The sequence below is a fragment of the Populus trichocarpa genome, chromosome 3, assembly GCF_000002775.5.
Source record: "Populus trichocarpa isolate Nisqually-1 chromosome 3, P.trichocarpa_v4.1, whole genome shotgun sequence".
Lineage (NCBI taxonomy): Eukaryota > Viridiplantae > Streptophyta > Magnoliopsida > Malpighiales > Salicaceae > Populus > Populus trichocarpa.
In genome coordinates, this window is record NC_037287.2 from 10,593,415 (window position 1) to 10,615,041 (window position 21,627).

The following is a 21,627-nucleotide window of genomic DNA, read 5'->3' on the forward strand; positions in this document are numbered from 1 at the left end:
AATAAATTTATGATGATATGAGAAAAAAATCAAAATAAAAAATCATATCATACCATATAAGAATTAAATTTTTTTTAAAGAAGATTATCGATATTATAAAGTAATTATTGAGAAATAAAATAATTTTATTTATTTTTAATTAGTATATCTATTTAAATCGAATTAATTATTACCATTTGAATACATAAATTAATACAGAGACTTTTAACTATGAAAACACGTGCGTACAAGAACATTATCCCAATAATTTGATTACGTTGTCTTTATATTTCCACCAACATTTCAACTTCTAATTTATTAACATCCCAAATATCCTTTAAAATTAAAATTAATAGAAAGTAACAAGAGACATCCTTAGTTACTTCCTGAGATTTACTTAAACAAAAAGATAAATACAAAGAGAAGAAATAATATAAAATTTATGATCCATAAAAATTGATAAGAATATCTCCATGTAATTTTTTTTATTATATCTTTCTATTTAAAAAAAAATATTATAAAAATTAATTAATTCGATATTACTAATTAATCCATTAGTACTATAATTTATCTTGTGTATATAAGATAGGATTGATTTTTTTTTTTAAAGAAAAAGTGAGACAAAAAAAAAAAAAAAAACAATGCATCAACACTGACTACTATATAAATCTCATGGAATACAAAAATAAAAATAAAAATAAAAATAAAAATCACAATAACAACTCACATAGCTACAACAATAATATGAAGTTTGCTCAACTCTGTGTAGTTTCATAATGTTCCTCACCAGCGAGGATATGAGATTGGAGCATAGTTGATGTTGAATCTAAAGCGTCGACTGCCATCCCTTCTGTTCCAGTTGTTTCTGTTTCTTTTGTCACAAAACGTAACCAAAGCTATCATAACGAACAAAATATACATGTCCAAAAAGACCAATTCAAAACCCTTTGTTCCCATTGATATGGTCATACTCAAATTAAATAAGCCGCAGCACAACGCTCGATTAAGGGCTATAATGTGGGGTTTAATAAAGAAAAAAAAGGAAAAAGAAGAAAAAAAGGTTCAAACATCGGTCAAGATTAATGAAGATACAATCACAACATATGCCAGGAAAAAGAAAATCGCAATCTGCACAAAGAACTTTGGATTCTCTCTCATGTTTGGGGATGTCACTGCCCTGTCAATCAGAAAACCATTCAACTTCGTTAAGCTTTGCAATGGAGAGTAATTAGCTTTGATAAACCTCAAATGGAGGGGCATGAGCGAAAATGAAAAGATCAAAAGAGACTCTTCAATCGATACACTAACAATTTCCGTTGGATACAAAAAAAGAAAGAAAATCAACGTTTTGGCCATGCTGAAAAATGATGTTACCTAGCAATGCGCTGAGAAAACAGTTGAAAGGGCAAACTTTGGATAAAGACGATGCCTGGTCCTGTTAGAGTGGCTGTTACTAAATTGTCGCCCTGCAATTTCAAAGACAGTTTAGAACAGCCAATTCTTGCAAAATGTTAATTATATACTTAAGGGATGCAGGGTGTTTTTCATAAACAAAGAAGCTATCTTTAACTTTGTTGATTCATTATTTTGTATCGTGGTTGTTTGGTCCCCTGTAAATGAGCACTTGTGTTTCGTGGTGACGAAACAGATCAAGGTAACCTTGGGGACTCTTATACAAGGTAAAAATTAGAGAAAATAAGCTACTATTTTCTATATGAAAAAAGACAAAAGTCTGCGTTGTTTTTATTTGCTGCTAACACCTAAACAAGAAAAAGACTTTATCTGCTTTCATTCTCCATCCGTTTTCTGTTATGCCAACAGTGTAAAGGCGCAAGTCAGCACACTAACAATATCACATTAGGCAAGAAGCCGTGAGTATTAACTGATTACTATAATCGAACAACAAGCACACTATAAAGGAGAAAGTCCACAACATCACTAAAAATAAAGGGCTTGGACCAGCAAAGACAAAAGTAAACAAAAAAATGAAGAGAGAAATAGAGAGTGAAATCTATAAAAAAGAGCAACTTACCCCAAAGACTGCTCGTCTCACTGGCCCATTGTATTTGATTTGGACATTGACTGTGGTATTAAGGGCAACAATGCAAGACACGTCAACAGCTAATACCTCACCCACCTCAAGAACTTTCTGTGCAACTAGCATAAAACAAAAGCCATAAAGCTCCCAGGGTCAGTGCAAAACGGGACAGATCCAGAGATTAGTGTGACAGAAAAAACAGTAAACACATCCATGAAAAGTGTATACAATCAAAGATCAAGCATAACAGGGAGAAATGGAAGAGGAAAGTGACAATATAAAGAAAAGAACAGAAAGGAAACAAGTGAGTGGGTGTTGCAAACAAGCATGAGTGGACACTGAAGCCTGCCAAGATATTCCAAACCACAGAGATAAGCCTAAAAGGCCAATCTGTTCCTGATCCAATTGCATATATAGAATTCAGGGAAGACCCACACTTTTATAAGTACTTTCTAATTCTTGAGATGTCAGAAAATGCATACCAGATCCTCCAGCAAGAATAAATGCAAGTCCCTGTCCAGTTAGCTTCTGCCTCAAAAACCCCTATAGAAGCATCAATATCACCATAAAAAAAATCAGATGACTTGAGGAAAGATCAAGATAAGACAGGTTTAAACAGAAAAAAAGATTGCTTGAATGACCATGACAGTCAGTCAACAAAAGCAAACAGACAAAATTGAAAAATTCAGAGTGGAGAGTGCTTGCAAACAAACATAATCTAACCTCTATATTAGGCATGACATTACGTGCCCTGTGATCTAATGCATTGCTGACCTTCACATCATTGATGGAGCAAAGGAATGCATCTGGCTACACAACAATTTCACAAAGAAATAAATTTGCAGCAGGTAAAGAGTAAGGAGAAAAAAACATGCTTCTACTTCGAAAATAATACAAGCTTTGAGCATCCAAGTTTTACCAGGGACACAAACAAAAAGCGTTAATTAGCTTTACCAGGCATAAAATCTCTCCTCCAAACTTCGCCAAGTCAATCTGCAGACAAACCAACAACAGACCAGACAAATTACAAACAACGGCCAGCCATATTAAATTATAAATTTGGGATCATGAGCTTCACATCACAAGATAAAAAATAATGCATCTCAAAACTTCACATAATAGAAGCACAAACCGGGAGGATTCTTGCAAGAGAAGGTGTAGCAATTCCAACAAATCCATCACTTGGACCAGGATTACGGAAGATTACACTAGTAACAGCCTTGCCAAAAAACCACTGCCAGACACCCACTTCATTTTCAGGGATTAAAACATTCTCCATTTCAATGGACCCAGACATGAAGCACATAGAACCTGCACTTTACTTGGGTATCAGTTCCATGCGGCATGGTAATAGTGAATGGAATGTGTGTTTCATAATTAAAGATGTTTGATTGGGCAAAGCACCGACTTGAAATAAAAAATCCTTCCTCTCCTGGCTCCTAAGGATATCCTGGTGTGCTTGCCTCGATCTTATATGGCAAGAGAGAAACACACAGGTGGCACTCTAAACAATCATCATCAACGGATAGTATTGTATATAATATAGTTTTTATCGTTAAAAATAGATTACAAAATACCGACATGTGCAAAGATGCCATCAGGAAACCTCCTTTGTTAATGTTTGCTACATTTGGGGGTTAGTTTAAGAGTGATACCCATGGAAAAAATTGCCTTTTGCTTTGTAGTAGGGATTGGCTCCTACATTTTCTGTTTCCTTTATAAATGATATTCATTCATTCATCAAAAAAAAAGGAAAGGAAAAAAAAAGCTAACACAGATATGTATAAGCCATAAAGAAAATCGAGTTTCAATCACCTTACCTGGTTTTGCAATAATTTTTTCTTGTGGTTTCAACATTATCTGAATATGCAAAAATCAATACCATTGAAGAAATTTAGAACAGAGAACCAAAAAGGAGTGGCACAAACTAGGGATAATTATCATACACACCTGGACCATCTGAGCTTCACCCCCCAGAATCTGGAAAGGTATCACAGCACCTTGATGACTCTACATTACATTATCCCTCATGAGATTATTCAGTGTATGTAATATTACAAAATTAAAGTACAGACTCCCAACAACAAAGGAGGCAATATAAATTGGTGATCCTGGGATTAAATTAGTCTTCATAAAGTGGGCAGAACTGATGATACCAAACCAGGAAGAATGATACCCACAGGACTAGCAAAATAAACAACATATCCACCTAAAGGAAATAGGTGGAAACCAATCACCCAACATTGGTTTCTATCTATTGTAATCATCAATGATATAAATTGAATGGTGAATTAAGTTTAAACCATTGCACCACAGTAGGACTTCCTAGGTCATAACAGTCGCGAAGCGGAACCAACTCCAAAACTCTATCTTCAAATCAGAATTCATTTTCCTTTTATCAGCCTGCCCAATCAATCACTACTGTTTTATTGTCTTCTTCCGCACATTCTTCTTATATCTTCAATCTTCATCATTTTGATCATACAATCTTTATATTCATATTCATATTGACATAGGCAACAGCCAAAGAAGCACCAAACTTAAACCTAGAGCATGTTCCAAAAAGCTTCACAGACCAAGCAGCCAAGAATCTTCCTTAATACAGGAAGAAGAGTTTACAAAACTAGATGATAGTTTGATCAGCGTTCGCTGATGAGGTGAGAACCTCAAAGGTAAGAAAATCCAAAAAAAAAAAAACAAATTCAGTGATACCAATTTCCAAATTATTCCTTAATTCTATAAATAAAAAAAATCCCATTTTACACAAAATCTTGTTCAATTAGCAAAAACAGATCACATTTATATCGAATTGAGTAACATAGTCACTTCTGCTACTAAACTCAGCCATGAACAATGAACATCAAAAAGGGATCAAACCACACTAAAACCCTAAATTCAACCTCCATCATTCAAATTTTATTCCTTGACATCAGCGACCAATCATATAGACGCAATTGTGAAAGTAGAGTGAAATCGTGTACCTGATAAACGTAAGGTTGAAACGGAGTAGAGAAGAAAGGTGCAGCCATGGAGGCGCTAGGATTACAGAAGCAGAAAGAAAACTAAGTCGTTTAATTGTATAACGGAGATCAAAAAAATGGTTCCATTTACGTTATCAGATCAGAAAAATTCACATTCACACATCGAAAACTAATCTAAAAAATTAACAGAGGCACGAAGCTGAACGGTTCTTTTCCTTTATTTAATTTTTAGGAGAAAGGGGTTTAAGTTCTGGATGTTGCCGAATCTTGTTGATTTGCCTTTGAAAGTTAGGTGCTTCGGTGCCGCTGTTAGTTTATTGATGATACCGCTTGAGCGCTGGGTAAATATTATTTTAAAAAAACTATATTATTTTATGTTTTAAAATTTAATTTTAATATTTAATTAAAAAATTAATTTAAAAATATAAATATAAAAAATTCTTAAAACATGGTTGGATTGTAAAGGTTTTTATTTTTGCGTTGTTATCAAGCTGAGTTATATTATTTTTATTTTTTAATTAATATGAATATTCGAGTTAATTTATACATATCTAAACTAATTTTACGGATCCTGAAGTTAACGACCATATAAACCTTTAGTAGCCCTGAGGTTTGTAAGACCCGAATCGGTGATCTCTAGGAAACAAATTTAGAATCTAATTAGTTGAGCTACATCAATCAAGATTTGAGTTATATTATCTTGATAGGTTGAGCTATATTCATTGAAACTAAAATTGAAATTGAAACTAAAACTAAAACGTGATATATTTTCATTTTATAGTATCATTTTTATCCTCTAGTACTAAATAATTAACAAAATTCTAACCTTGTTTCATATTTTTATCTTATAAGGCTTTATTTTCTTTCATTTTTCCTTCTCGATTATCTATTGATGTTATAATATCTTATAAAAGTAATTCTGAAAGTTTTAAACTATATAGGTAGAAGTGGAATATTGATGAATGTAAAGGGGTAAAGATGAAAATCAGCAAAAATAGAAGGATGCAACGACATCGTTATCTAATTTTGTTAATAACGACAAAGTGGGTCCGGTTGTTGATGGGCCTTGCCTGTTTTACAGAACATTATACCCAGTTAAAGGCAGAATATCCATTCTATCCCCAGAAGGCCTATAAAACCAAAATGCATTGAGCTCTGTTCTGGATCTCTACCCAATTGAAAGCGCTAATGCTTTTTTTTTAATTATTATTTTTCTATTTACATTCTGAGAAGCAATGTTTGCATCATTGCATGTTAAGGAGCAATGAGTTAGCGCTGAGCTTCTTAACGCTGGGAAGTAGCATAGATTAGCCAATCATGATGAATAATTAAAATTTAAGAGTAAAATTGAATTAAAAATACTAGAAAATTGATGCAAATGTGAGCAACGGAGTTTATAAAAATTCATAACTCTTAAAAATTAAAAAGACATTTAAAATATTTATTTTTTATACATCTTAGTCTTTTCTTATCAAAAAACCATCACAAGACTTTTTATAGGAAAAAAACTAAAAATCGTAATAATATCAAATAGAAATAATAAAATAGGAAATCTATTCTTTTAAATTAGAAAAAAAAAACTAGAAAATCATAATAATATCAAATTGGAAAAAAAAACTAGCTGTTTTTTTATTTTCTAAAAAAACTCAATTATCGGTGTCTTCCGGTTAGAAAAAACTCATCCTTAAATTCAAACATCAAAGATAAAATGTCATTCACCACAAACATGTATGGATATTCCATCATGAACCTTGTATAAAATAATTAAAATTTTAACTACCTCTTCTCTACTTCTTTCTTTTTTTCAAGGGGGACCTGCTTCTTCTCCTTTTCCCAGTCTCTTCCTGCGTCATCCAGAGCCAATGTTGATTTTTTTCAAGGGGGGCCTACTTTCTTTTAATTTGCCCCCCCCGTGATTTTTTTTACTTGCTCCGCCCCTGTTTGTGCGGAACGTCTCATCACGGGTCTAGCCACTATGGTTTCCAATAATATGAACTGATGTAGATGAAAATAACAAATTGTTTCTTGGACTTCTCTTTTCCAAGGGGGGACCTTCTCATCCCTTTCTATGCAAGCACATCCTATTTTGCAACATCTTATAGTAATGGTTATTTAACAACACACTTCAACTAATCGTTAGGAATTGTTAAACTCTAATAAATATTTTCTACGACATCTAACCATTGTGATTTGACAGTACACAACAAAAATCACCGGGGATCATTGGACTTTGCTAGCAATTGACACAAATAAAAATGAAGAATAACAATGTTTATTACAAGTCAAAATCTTTAAAGATCAAGAACACTTTAATTATAGGGAGACATCCAAAAGATTCATTTTTTATTCCTTGAAGTCTTCATTTGTCGAAAAGCTATTACAACCATTTATATAGCAAAACCTAATAATATTAAATAGGAAAAATAAAATAGAAAAACTATTCTCTTCAATTAGGATAAAAATACTAGAAAAGTATAATAATACAAAATATGAACAAAATAAAATTAATTAAAAAAATACTTATTTTTTATAAAAAAAACTCTTAGATTAATTAATGAAATAGCGAAAAAAAAAATTAAAGGCAAGAAAAAAACAAAAAATCTAAAAAACAACAACCGAGATGTGCGGGCTTATGCTAGGCCACACAAATAGGTCCTATTTTCTTTTTTTTTTCTTGAAAATATTGGCGACACATTTGTTACTAGAATCTAGTTACCACTATGGTGATTGAAAAATCAAGGATGAGATTTTTTTCGATTGAAAATCCTTTTTCAACCAATTTCCCTTAAAAAAAAACTAATAAACACTATAAAAGACTCCCTAAACCATATATTAACTCCAAAACTAACAAAAACAAAAAAACAAAAACAAAAACGAACCACATAAAACAAATCAAAATTGAACCCAATCTTTTTTTTTTTCATGCATGTTTATAAGGATAACCCCACCATAATTAAACTCGTTTCATCGAATGAAACCTGTAGACATCTTATAAACAGATTTTTCTCTCTCTCTTCATTGTTTCCAAGCGAATTTCTTTATCATTTCTTCATGATCAAAGCTAGGAAATGAAAAATAAACTTTTGAACTAAAATAAAAATTGTCTTGAATTTGGGATTAACCATGTATTTTCTTCGTGTTTTATATTTCGGTCATCTTTCTTTTTATTTGGTAGTGTTGCTATAATTTCAAAAGTAATTTCATCTAACTTGGTTATAGACGGATTAAATTGAAAGAAAATTTTTTTTGAAAAAAACCAAGATGTTTTAGTAAAGAAAGTAATTTGATAATGAATACCCAAATGTGAATATTATTGAGTTTCCTATTAATATTATAACACAATGCATTCGGATGCTTTTAAACACTCACACATGCATGCATGCATTCTTATAAACACTTCAATAATACAGGAGAATTGATTTGCTTATTAAAGTGATTATGATTTATTAAATTATCGTTTAAGGTACAGATTCTAGAAAAAAAGAGTTGTTCATCGGAGTGCATGAAAACTTATCATGCACACACCATTCCGATCAGCATCACTGAAATTAAAATACTGTTAAAAAATAGGGTAATAATTACTGTTTACAATATTTTTTATTAAAAATATATTATAATAATATTTTTAAAATTATTTTTAATAGAAAATATCAAAATCATCTGGAAATATAAAAAAATAATATTAAATACAAAAATAATTTTTATAAAATACTATTTTGCTCAAATATTAATTTTTTTTTATATAAAAAAGCGACAGACGCAACTCCTTGGAAAAGAAAACTCAAAAGAAAAGATAGAATTGAGAAAAGGTATTTCATGGCGCAACAGTCTGTCAGTTTACCGGGTCCGTTGCAAACGCAATGCTTTCCCTTCTTTCCCTCCACTCAAACAGTCAAATTCACTTTTCTCCTTTCCTTCCTTCCTTCCTTCCTTCATCACTAAACCTTTTCATATCTCATCCTTTCCTTCCAATTTCGCAAAGTACTTTCACTTCCCAATCTCATCATCTTCCTCCAATCTCTGTTCCAACACCAGGTACTTTCTCCATCTCTTTCTTTTTATTTTTTTGCAGTTCTTTGAAGTCACCAATTACTTTTGGATTTTAATACTCATGCCTTCTTACATTAATCTCCCCTTAATAACGGAATGCTCAAGGTTAGTATTGAAGTACAAGGAGAATTTTCATTGGTATAAATTATTAAAAGCATGCCATTAATGGATCTGCCCCGTCTCAAGCTTTGAAAAATAAATATAAATGAACCCAGTTTTTTTTTTTTTTATATATATATATATAAAGTAATCAAGTGGTTATTAAATAAAGCCTCCAAATTTGGAGAGGTGTGACGTGCACAGATGATTGGAGATTGGAGTTTTGTGACTATCTAAAGTTAGTTAATCTATAGATTGTAAAATATGTAGTCAGGATGGATTATGTATTCTTTCTTAATTGTAATTCCGATTGAATTGAGTAAATGCTTGAAAGTTCTCTGTTTTTTTTTTTTTTTTAAATTGATTGATGTTTTCAGTTTCTTGTTTCAGAAGCTGGCCTTTTTGGAGTTGTAGATTTGAAGGGTATAATTTGCAAGATAAAACCAAGATTCTGCTTTTTTTCACGCGCTGCCGATGGTTTTAATGTTGTTTTGGCCTCCCCAGGCAACCGAATCTGTGAAATCTCTGAATCTTCAATCCCAAAGGACTAGATTGATGTGCTCATCCTTTATATGAAGGAGTTTTTTTGATACTGTTATCACTACTTAGATGATTGGGAACAGAGAACTTTTTGGAGTTGTTCTGATGAGAGAATTATTATGGCGTTGCGCTTGGAAAAAAGTTGATTGGAGAAAACTGCTGTTCCTTGGTGTGGTCATGACAATAGTTGGAGTTTTGGTTCCCACATATGCATTTCCTCATACAGTGAATATGTGGTTCCTTTCTCCACCTCTAGCTGTTTCATCGTACGTATCCTTGAATGGTAGTATGCAGTTAAGAGAGGCTCTTACTGAAGCAAGGGTTCAACAATTTCCTCCTGTTTCTGCTGCTTCAGTTCTTTCTCCGAATACCACAGTTCCATCTAAAAATAAAAGAGCCAAAGTCTCTCGGACGAGAAACTCTGTATTAAAAAGGAGAAAGAAGAAGAGCAAGGAAAATGATGAATCAAAGGTTGTTCTTCCTCCTCCTCGTAGTCCTATACCTCCTCGTATGCAGGTACAGCCATTGAGTATTGTAACCTCAAACTTTTCTTTGGGAATTATCATAAAGGAGTTGCTACAAACAATTATTTTTCCTCCTTTCATATAATTCAGAGATTCATTTGGTCCTTGTCACCGAATGATGCACTTATATATGCCAAAAGGGAGATTGAGCATGCCCCAGTGGTTATTGATGATCCTTATCTGAGTGCCCATATATTCCGCAACATTTCTGTTTTTAAGAGGTATGTAATGCTTCTCACCGCCAGTTTATGGTCTCCTAAGTTAAAGATAACATGAACTATGCCAATCTGTTCATATGAAGAGAGGGAGACAGATAGGCATTTCATTGTTGGTTGCATAGACGAAAGAAAAATAGAAGTGCATAAATTGCAAGGAGGTAGAATTTGCAGTATTTAAACAACTAGTTCAACTGGGTTTGTCACGGTCATGCAATATGAAGATAATTTAATGAATAGGTCTTTAGCAATGGATTTGCTATGGATCGAGGAAAAAAGAAATTGGTGTAGTTTTCTCCTTCATATAGCTAGTTCGGTTGTTTTCCTAGTTCGGTTGTTTTGTGTCTGTGTTGTTCAGTTTAACTTGCAGCTTCATACCATTCTTGTATTTTGAGTTCTTCTGATGAGTACATCTATTACTCCCTGTCCAGATTCGATAAGCAGGCATAGTTCGTTTCGTTCAGTGCTAGAGGTTTCCAAGAAAATTCATTATCCCCTTGTCTAGAAGAATTAGAAATACACTGTCTCTTTAACCGATTTGCACTGTAGGCAATCAAAGAATAGGTGCTGCGTTGCTGTTATGACAAGAAAACATCTATTTTTCTTTCCTGTTCAGATGACACTAGTTATTAGGTCCGAATCAAAGATTCTCCTTTTTATCCGCCATACTCTTGGGCAGAATAGAGAAACTTCAATACCACATTACAATTACAAATACAAATACAAATACAAAAGAAACTAAAATATTTAGGGTTCTCGTAGACGTAAAGATAAAAACACCTTGGATTGTGATTGTCATGCATTTTTTTTTAGCTCAAGTTTTTTATTTTTTTTAATTTTATCCTTTCAAATTAGATTGATTTAAGATTGGATTTGATGATATGATTCAATTGACTTCATATAAGGTTTTTACGGTGTTAGAGAAAAAATTTGGTGTTTAGTTGATGTTCGATTTGTTAAAATAATATTTGATTTCATTGATTTAGAATAATTAAAGCTTTAAGGATGAAATTTGAAACTAAAATAAGTGTTTAGGTTTAAATAGTTGCACACTATAGATTGTAATAATGCCATGTGTTTGTGTTTTTTCTTTTCAAATTTTTCCTTTCAAATTAGGTGATTTAGGATTGAACTTGATGGTTTGCTTTGATTGGCTTCATGTGAGGTTCCCACAGTGTTAGAGAAAAGAATCAAGTGCTCGGTTGATACTCGATTTGGAAAAATAAAATTCTATATTATAACTCGGGTTGCAGATTTGACGGGTTAATCTAGATCGAGTCGGGTTGTTTTTTTAAGTCCTATTTTTAATTTTTTTTTCAATTTTATCCTTTAACATAGGTTTTGTTTAGAATTGGAATTTATGATTTTTTTATTTACTTTTTGTGGAGTTATCTCGGTATTGTGACCAAGGTCGTATGTTTGACAAGTTAACATAGGTTGACTTGGGTCATTCTTTGTGATTTTTTTTTCAATTTGCTTTTTATGAGTTTATCTCATTCTCATAATTCAAGTAGCAAGTTTTATGAGTTAACTCAGGTAGCAAGTTTGGCATGCTAATCCAAGTTGACTCGATTTTTTTTGTTATTTTTTTAATGGTTTCTTTTTTTTTACAATTTCATCCTTCAATATTGGGTTGGTAGGAAAATTTGCTTCATGTTTTTTTTCAATTTACTTTCTATGAAGGTTATCATGTTCTCATGACTTAACTTGTGATTTTGAAAAGTTAATTAGGGTTGTTTTTTTGTTTTTTTTTTTAAAATTGAATTAAGTGTTTCTAGTTTTGTCTCCAACATTTTGTTGGTTGAGAATTGATCTTTATGATTTATTTCAATTTGCTTTTTATGAGATTATTGTGTTTTCATGACGCAGGACACAAATTTGATAAGTTATCATGAGTTAACATGGGCCGATTTAATATGTCATCGTCTCACTATTAAAAAAAAAAAGCATCCAATATCTCACTATATCAATATTTAAGAAAAGTGTTGTCCAATATGCATAAGATTTTGAATTTAAGAGAAAAAAATTCTTTCTAAAAAAACATATTAGTAATGCCTTGGAATTTTTTTATGTTAAACAAAAATTTGATCAAGCTAACAACATAGCTCATGTCAACGATGTAGTATATGCTATAATCAAGTAATGACATAGGAATCCTTCTTGTCCGCAATGCAAGCCTCCTTCTAATTTTACTTTTTAGCATTCACCAATTGTTTTTCATGTATTTATGTTAAGATTTGTGGTTCAGTAAGTTTTCACTTTCATATCTTCCACTTACCGAATTTGTACATCCAGGGCTACATATTTAGTACTTGGAGGTTCCTTTTTCGAAGTCATTGAACCTAGTGTGTATTTTGTGAATGAAATAGGATTACCCGAGCACTTGTTAATCTTCTCCATTTATGAAATGCTATGATATTCAACAATCAAGGTCAGCCAATCCGACAAGCCTTTGATTCCCTGCAAGCTTCACGAAACTTGTTATTAGTGCTGCCTTTTGAATTGCCATGACAGAAGTTTCTCTTTTGTTGCTTTACTGTAATTAAACGCATCATCATCAGAATAAAAATACTTCGCCCAGTATGTAAGATATCTTGATTAAGTAGTGGAGGAGAGTTACGTTTGTTTGAAACAATTTCAAACTAATTGAATCAATAAGTGGTTGAGGGTGTCCTGTTTTGTTAGTTTCCATCTACTCCTTTGTTCCACAGTGCTAGCATATCTGTAGCTGTTCTAAAAGTCAGCTTATTTCTAGTTTGGCCTCCCAGGGCTTTGATACCATATGTTATCCAGCTCATCGAACAACATGATTCCATTGTTGTCAATTGTTTTAAAAACATGTGTTTGAAGACAATTCAACCTGAATTTCAGGAGCTACGAGTTGATGGAAACGATACTTAAAGTTTACATCTACCCAGATGGAGATAAGCCCATCTTTCATCAACCGCATCTCTATGGAATCTATGCTTCTGAAGGATGGTTTATGAAGTTTATGGAGGCAAGCAGGGAGTTTGTCTCGAGAGATCCAGAAAAGGCTCATCTATTTTATCTTCCATACAGTGCACGCCAGCTGGAGGTAGCGGTTTATGTGCCTAATTCACATAATTTGAGACCATTGTCAATCTTTATGCGAGACTATGCAAACATGATTGCTGCAAAGTATCCATATTGGAACCGCACACATGGAAGGGACCATTTTCTTGTTGCATGCCATGACTGGGTATGGTAATTTCTTATCCTCTCCGTAGATCTCCATTTTGATTTTGTGAGTGCTGATATATAGCTGCTTTATAGTCGGACAGTAAATTCCCTGTTTCTGCCTTTGAGGAAACACATAATTGCAATCCTCGGAGTAATTATTGTGTTTTTGGTCACATCTGTAGTTTTTCCTATCACATCCATTGATGATTGCCTTTGACAAATGCCCCATTCAAGATGGTTAATAAATCTGGTGTAGTTAAAGTGTCATTGAGCAGCCAGATGCAAAGACATCCATGTTGGCCTAAAAGAAACATGTTAGAAAATTTAAATAATCTTAGATAGTCTAGAAACTTCAGCTGCATTTCCATATAGTCTATGAATTCGATGGGTTGACATGTCTAGAATCATTCAGTTGTTCTTGTTGAACATATAATCTGGTAATTATTGTCATCAAAGACATAACAGTATTTCTATTCTCATCATCTGTGTTATCCATTAGCTTTCCCCCCCCCCCCCCTTTTATTTCGACATGGACATATCTACTCAGTTAATAGTTTTCATGGATACTTCAAACGACAAACAGCTTCTATCCTCTTTCTTTCACTTTGAATTTCACCCAGGAAAATGTTACGCGTTCTGCACTGGAAACAATTGGATTCTTTCCCGTACCATAATGTCGTGTCATTGGTAATTGTGAAGAGTATTAGGATTTTAATTTTATTGTAAACCCATATGTTATGTTAAGAAGGTGGTGCGAGCACGGTTCAACTTGTTTTTTAAAAATATTTATTTTTTAAAATTAATTTTTTCAGTATTTTTAGATTATTTTAATGTGGTGATGTTAAAAATTAATTTAAAAAATAAAAAATATATTATTTTGATGCATTTTCAAGTGAAAAACATGTTGAAAAATAACCTCTATCGCTGTTCCAAACACCCTCTAAGTATTTAGTTATTATTCTAGGATAAAAAAACTAATAATGAAGACAAAAACATGTTTGATTTGAGAGACAAAGACATGAATAGACAAATAAATATATCTTTTAAGATAATTTTGAAGTGAATTCCTGTACTTCCAGATAAGCAATATAGTAGGACTCTCTATAAACAATATTTATTATTATTTTTAACCTTAAAACATCATTGTAAAAATCTCTTAACTCCAAACTTGTATAACTAAGATGTGTAAGGATAAAAATAAAAATTATTATAATTTTAAAACCCGACCTAATATATAACCCGGAGCAAGGCTCATGTTATAAGTTGGGAGGGTCAACTAGGATTGATCCTATTTTTTTTAAATGACTAGAACAAAGTCCTTTTAATTACTATTTTTTTTTTAAAAATCAATGGAATTTTGACCCATGTTTTATCTCAAGTTGACTGGATTACTAATCAATCTAAATTTTTGATCGGTTCAATCTTTTATTTATTTTTTTTAAACTCGGACTGACCCAGGTCTCGGGCATATTGAGTTCCAGGTTGACTTGTTAAGCTGATTCAGGTTTTATAACTAGGGTTATTATACTATTATTAATTTTAGCATTTAATATAAACTAAACTAAAAAAATAATATATAATTATTTTTTAAAAAGTATATAAATTTAATAATAATAAATATTAAAAATAAATATTTTTTTTATATTTTTTCCACCATCAACCTATAGCTCTATCAAAACAATTGCATCTTCCTTTTCTATTCTGTTTGGTCATCTGTCTTTTATGAAGACAATAACAAAGCTAGTCTTTTATCTCACCCGAACACATAATTAAATGCGCTAGCAAACAATAATGCATAGAATCATCAAATATTTACTGTGAATATTTCAAAAGTGTGACCAGAATACAATAATCAGTTTGGATGCTGAACCTAATATGTAAGATAAAAAGCTGTAAATGCAAATGTTTACCCCAAGTTGTTGCATACCAACGTCAAGGCTTTGGCTTCACAACCAACCTTAGCTGAATAATTATAAGTCTTACTTGAGTGGGTAGTTACGCTAGACATATGATGCAAACGAAAAGTTAAAGATCACAACAAATAAAAAATACATAATTTTGATGAACGAAAGAGATTATAGATATAGATATGAACTTTAAATTCATAGGATTAGTCTCTTTAAAAATAATAATAGTAAAGTCTACCTCTGTAAGAGGTTTATAAAATCTTCAATAAACTAGAAATATTATCTTAATTAGAAAACAAAAACATGAAATTACAAAGAAAAAAAGTATAAAATCCGAAAGAAACATGATAATAACAAGAAAAACCACAAAACTGCTAAAATCGAAGATTTGAACGAGATTTTTTATATCTAAATATCTAATGGTCTGCGTAGCAACATAGTGACTACTATAGGAAAAACGACATCCAAAAACTCTAGTAAAAATTTGAGCGCGATACAATGATCAGATAAAAAATTATGAATCTTTTGAGTTTTCATTCTAGTTTGGCATGACCAGATCTTTTCTTGGACCTATAACTATTCCACTGGTCCATAAATATATTTTTTAGATCATCCACGTAATTTGTCTATGACAAACCTACATCTGACTACTCAGAATCACTCGTTATCGCAAACCAACTACATTAACTTGGTTCAACTTTCACTTGTCCTCCTAACATGAATTTTACTCATTTAAATGTCTACAAATGCGCACTCGTGCAGCTTGATACATGTTTTGAAATATGAATTTTGTTCTTGCGATTTTCTTTCAATTACTTTGAGAATGCTGGAATGTTTGTTCTCGAATATTGTTCAACTACTGTCATTATGTTTTGTTAACCTAGTTTTCCTATGTTCTAAACCATACAGGGACCTTACGCATTGACTATGCACGAGGAACTAACCAAAAACACCATGAAGGCTTTATGCAATGCAGATGTGTCTGAAGGTATTTTTACTGCTGGCCAGGACGTATCCCTGCCTGAAACTACCATAAGGAGTCCCAAGAGACCACTTAGAAATGTCGGTGGTGGTATAAGAGTATCACAGCGTCCAATCCTTGCCTTCTTCGCTGGAAATTTGCATGGAAGGGTCCGACCGACACTCCTGAAGTACTGGCACAACAAAGATGATGACATGAAAATATATGGGCCGCTACCCATTGGTATATCTCGAAAGATGACTTATGTTCAACATATGAAATCTAGCAAGTACTGTATATGTCCAATGGGCTATGAAGTTAACAGCCCTCGGATCGTCGAGGCCATTTATTACGAGTGTGTTCCAGTCATCATTGCAGATAATTTTGTTCTTCCTTTCAATGAAGTTTTGGATTGGAGTGCCTTCTCTGTTGTTGTAGCGGAGAAGGATATCCCGAAGCTGAAGGAGATTCTTTTGGCTATCCCACTGAGAAGATATCTTACAATGCTAGCTAATCTGAAGACAGTGCAAAAGCATTTTCTTTGGAACCCAAGACCACTCAGGTACGATTTGTTCCACATGATTCTGCATTCCATTTGGTTTAGCAGGTTGAACCATGTTCAAATCCCACAATCGTAGCAATTCCTTTAATTTGGTGTGCAATACTTCGGCAAAGTACAGCCAAGTATTGATGATGAGCCCAAAAGAGTAGACATTCCACATGGGCAGTATCAATTCTGTAAAACTGCTGTGGTCCCTGGAAAGGGCTTGATGTCAATCATGTACTCTCAACTGAAAAAGCAGAAATGAATATTTTATGGGAAGAAAGCCAAGGACGTATGAAAATTCATGACACAGGCATGTACAGTGTGATTTACAGATTGCATTATCTTTAGTCATAAATCTGCTATACTGGAGGACGTCTATGGCTGTTAGCTGCCACCCCACTTGCCTTTAATAAATGAACGCTGGTGCTATTGAACCTAGGATTAATATTTGGTCCGGCCTATATATAGCCTGCTCCATTATGTTGGTGTTTTGTCACCACTCCCAGGACTCCCATACCATGAAACGGAGGAGCTCGGATTTCGCATACAAAATGATTGAACCAAACGTTTAATTCTTAGCGATGTGTAAAATGGCAGCTGCGCCATTTGTAACTCGTAACCTGATATGTGTCTGTTAGCTGGAGCTGTTGGCTCTTGCAACAGGTACTTGGAAAACTCGAATCTGATGACTCCCATACTTACAATCATACATAGAGCGCGGCAAATTTGATATCATAGAAGGAATGTTGAGGAGAAAAAGCTTGTGTCAAGAATTTCGTGTTTCTCATTCTTTAATGTGGTGTTTGTCATGTTGGAAAGTATTTGATTGGACAGGAGAGGACATGACTAAGTGAATAAATAATTATTTTGTCATGTGTTTGGTGAGTATTGAATTGAATTGTACAATTTATCTTATATTTGATGACATTAGCCAGGACTTGGTTGACCGGAGTCTGAATCAATTTAGATTTAAGAAAAAAATAAAAAAAGAATTGATTTGATATGATCCGGTCAAAAACCTAGATTGACATGAGATAACACATAGGTAAAAGATCCATTGACTTTTAAATTTATTTTTGTCAAAACAAGGTTATATTGATTTTTTTTTTAATTTAAGATGACCCTCTCAACCCGTGACTCGAGCCTTGCCCTGGGTCGACTCCTGAATCATGTTTTAAAACTATGATAATAACCACTTTTTTATACCCATACGTTAATTTGGATCAACTCGAGTTGACCCTATTGACCTGTGACTCGGGTCTTGCCCTGAGTTGACCTCAAAGTCCAGTTTTAAAATTATGATAATAACCACTTTAATCTTTACGTTGGCACAAGTCAATGGTCATCCCGGGCCGCGACCAGGGCCTAACCCCAGGTCGATCCCTGAAGGGTTTTAAAATTATGATAATAATTATTTTTATCTTTATGTTGACTCGAGTCAATGGTTAACCCAACCCGTGACCCAAGCCTTACCTCGGGTCGACTCCCAAGTAAGGTTTTAAAAATATGATAATAATAACTTTTATCCTTATATTGACCCGGGTTAATAGTCAACCTAATTTGTGATCCAATTCTTGCCCCATGTCGACCCCTAGTTGAATTTTAAAACTATGATAATAATCATTTTATCCTTACGTTGACCTAGATTAACCTTTGTGTATATAATTTGACAAGTTTGTCCTACCCTTCCTAGCGGAACACAAATTTCTCAACTAAAACAGCCGTGAACATGATAAAAATTAATTTTAATACCGTCCAAAATTACACCGAACAACTTCACAAAAAAATTGTATTACCGAGTTCATCTTTGTTTAGCATAACAAACACTTCGTAATTATCAATGATGATAGGTTTGTTATGAAAATTTACATTTCCAGATTTCTTGTGCAGACACTACAAGATTTAACAGTTTTACCGACGGAATTTTTCCGTCGGTGTAAGACACATATTCCATCGGTAATTATATTACCGACGGAATCAAAGACGGAAATGATCCGTCGGTGAATAGTTCGTCGGTAATGTTTTGTCCGTCGGTAAATCCGTTGGTAATATAATTACCGACGGATTTACTGACGGAACATACACGTCGGTAATAATTTTTTTATTACCAACGGAATTACTGACGGAATTACCGACGGATGTACCGACGGAATTCCGTCGGTAATGCCGTCGGTAATTCCGTCGGTAATTATTGAAAAACATTTAAAAAAAAATTCATTTTATAAAATTATAAAATAATTAAATTAACATAAATTAACACTGTATAATATATACTCAAAATGCTTGGAAAAAAAGAATAAGAAAATCAATTCAAACAAATTTGCAACAAATAAATAAATAAAATAAAAAAATTAATTCAACTAAAAAATTAATTCATATGAAAAAAATGAAGTTGCAATTGCTAAAAATTTAAAAATCCTATAAATAAATCTACTAAAAATTGATCTCATATGAAAAAAAAAATCTCACAACAACATTTATACAATTATTAAGAACAAAAACAATTAAAAATAAAATAAAAAACAAATATAGTGAAAAAAATCATGAAAAAGGAAGAAAAAAGAAAAACCTTACCTTAATGTAGTTGCAAGTGAAGCTAAGGAGAGAAAAAAAATTTCATTAAGCATATTATTAAAAAAAAAACTAAGAGGATAAAAGAAGAAAGAAGAAGAAGACATACCCAAGCATGGAGGAAAAGAGAGGGAGATGAGGAGAGAAAAGAAGAGAAAGAAATAGATAAGAAATGATGTTTTTAACATAAAGTGAAGAAGAAGAAGAAGACATACCTTAATGATGTTTTTTACATATAGTGAAGAAGAAGTAGAAGAACAAGAAGAAGAAGAAGAATAATAAGAAACGACTCTGTCTCTTGTGAAATAAGAGCATTCAGGTTTTTTATTGGGACGATTTACTGACGGATTTACCGACGGATAATTAAATATTAATATTTTTTAATTATTCCGTCGGTAATTCCATCAGGTAATATTTAATTTAAATTTTCAATTTCGTAAATTTTTTTCAGAAACCGCCAAAAATTTACCGACGATTTTTCAATCCGTCGGTGATTCCGTCTGTAATATTTAAATGAAAATTTTAAATCAATTGAATTTTTTCAGAAAACCGCCAAATAACACCGACGACTTTTTAATCCGTCGGTGATTCCGTCGGTAATTCCGTTGGTAAAAATGACACGTCATCATTTTATTTTTGCTTTGTTTGAATTTTTTTTCCCACGGTAATTCCCTCGGTATATACCGAGGGAATATTTCCGTCGGTAAAATCCCTCGGAAATTTACCGACGGAAATATTCCCTCGGTATTTCTGTTTGTATTTATCAATTTTCTGGTAGTGAGAGAAGACAGAAGAGCATCCTTCGCGGTTGTCCATGACAATTTTACACCGATTCCGGGGACAAACAGGTGGTTGTAGAATCAATTTCTAATTCCAAGGAGTGAATGCAGCCAACCGCATGAGAAAGGGAATTAAATGAATGAGATTTGGCCTTCTCTCTCTGTTTTTGTTTGGGTGCTGATAAATGAACTATTTGATGCAAAAACTTACATGTCTTTTGTACCCCAATAGCTGTAATAGGATAATTCATGGCATATCATATTTAATATTTATGCATTTTAATTATAAATATTTACAAAAGAAAAGACTCTTCATGCAATATTTTAGTACAAAACAAGTGGCAATTATTTCTTTCACAGGATGTCAACTATTTAAAACTCATAGACCTATATTTTAACAGTTCCAATTTTATTTTTTTTAATTAACACATCAATTTGTATGACCATCTTTACTAATAGGGTAAAGCTATTTTTTATTATTATTATTATTTTATTTTTTGTTTTACTAATTAATCGAATTAGTTTCCACATATTAAAATTAAAGCCATCTTTCTAATCTAATCAGAAAAGATTTTCCATACTGAAATTAAGAAATTCATAATCATTATATTTCTCAAGGGCATGAATGGCCTGAGATTATTATTTTTATTGTGAACTTCCTTGATGACCAGTTCGATATGGTGGTCCAAGACTTTTGGTTTAGGGGTAAAGATGGAAAGTGCTTCTTAGAATAATGGTATGTTTTTTCAGTTTCAACACCAGCTTGGTCCCAAATGCTGCTGCTTCATTACGGGAAAACTTAGACCACGAAAATTGAAAAAAGAAAAAAAACATTAAAAGAAACTAAAGGGCTACTGGTTTTACTGTGCACATAAATGATTTTGCTCCTATTATCATAACACAATTGGTCTTTGAAACGAGGGTATAATAATCTTTTCATTGTTATTTCCACAGTAAAGTACGTTACTGATAGGCAAGGGTACTTTTAACTTTTTTGTTTTTGTTTTAGTTGCACATTAAAATTATGAAAATACCCTTGAATCAGAATGGGCTTTGCCTTGATGAAGGGGTGTTTTTGTCCTTTTATTTTGGTTTTTTGTAACTATCAAATTTAAATAAGAGTACTTTAGTATTTTTGCATAAATAAAATATTATTTAATTTGAAATAGAGGTTGCGCGTGGGGCTGACGTAGACGCAAGTGGGTTGTCCCATGATCTTTGGACGATTCATACTA

The 21,627-nt window shown here is 32.6% G+C and overlaps 2 protein-coding genes across 6 annotated transcripts; one reads left to right on the plus strand and one right to left on the minus strand.

Annotated features, from left to right (window-relative positions):
- Positions 1–621: 621 nt before the first annotated feature.
- On the minus strand, positions 622–5,320 carry LOC7471637 (uncharacterized). 4 transcript variants are annotated; one of them, XM_002304252.4, is made up of 10 exons: positions 4,999–5,314; positions 3,968–4,027; positions 3,838–3,877; positions 3,150–3,328; positions 2,972–3,010; positions 2,741–2,827; positions 2,500–2,560; positions 2,012–2,136; positions 1,354–1,445; positions 622–1,156 (listed from the first exon to the last, which is right to left on the minus strand). In XM_002304252.4, the coding sequence occupies exons 1-10, from the start codon at positions 5,044–5,046 to the stop codon at positions 1,042–1,044; spliced, it is 846 nt and encodes a 281-aa protein (XP_002304288.1). In that variant the 5' UTR covers positions 5,047–5,314; the 3' UTR covers positions 622–1,041. The 4 variants fall into 4 exon arrangements, with proteins under 4 accessions (XP_002304288.1, XP_052307516.1, XP_024452223.1 ...); XM_052451556.1 differs by lacking the exon at positions 1,354–1,445 and having other exon boundaries at positions 4,999–5,317; XM_024596455.2 differs by lacking the exons at positions 3,838–3,877; positions 3,968–4,027; positions 4,999–5,314 and adding an exon at positions 3,426–3,824.
- A 3,483-nt stretch (positions 5,321–8,803) lies between these two features.
- LOC7471638 (probable glycosyltransferase At3g07620) lies at positions 8,804–17,915 on the plus strand. 2 transcript variants are annotated; one of them, XM_024597168.2, is made up of 5 exons: positions 8,804–9,033; positions 9,525–10,203; positions 10,302–10,432; positions 13,298–13,646; positions 16,444–17,915. In XM_024597168.2, exons 2-5 carry the CDS (start codon positions 9,757–9,759, stop codon positions 17,131–17,133), a joined length of 1,617 nt encoding a protein of 538 aa, XP_024452936.2. In that variant the 5' UTR covers positions 8,804–9,033; positions 9,525–9,756; the 3' UTR covers positions 17,134–17,915. The 2 variants fall into 2 exon arrangements, with proteins under 2 accessions (XP_024452936.2, XP_002303362.4); XM_002303326.4 differs by having other exon boundaries at positions 9,538–10,203.
- Positions 17,916–21,627: the final 3,712 nt, after the last annotated feature.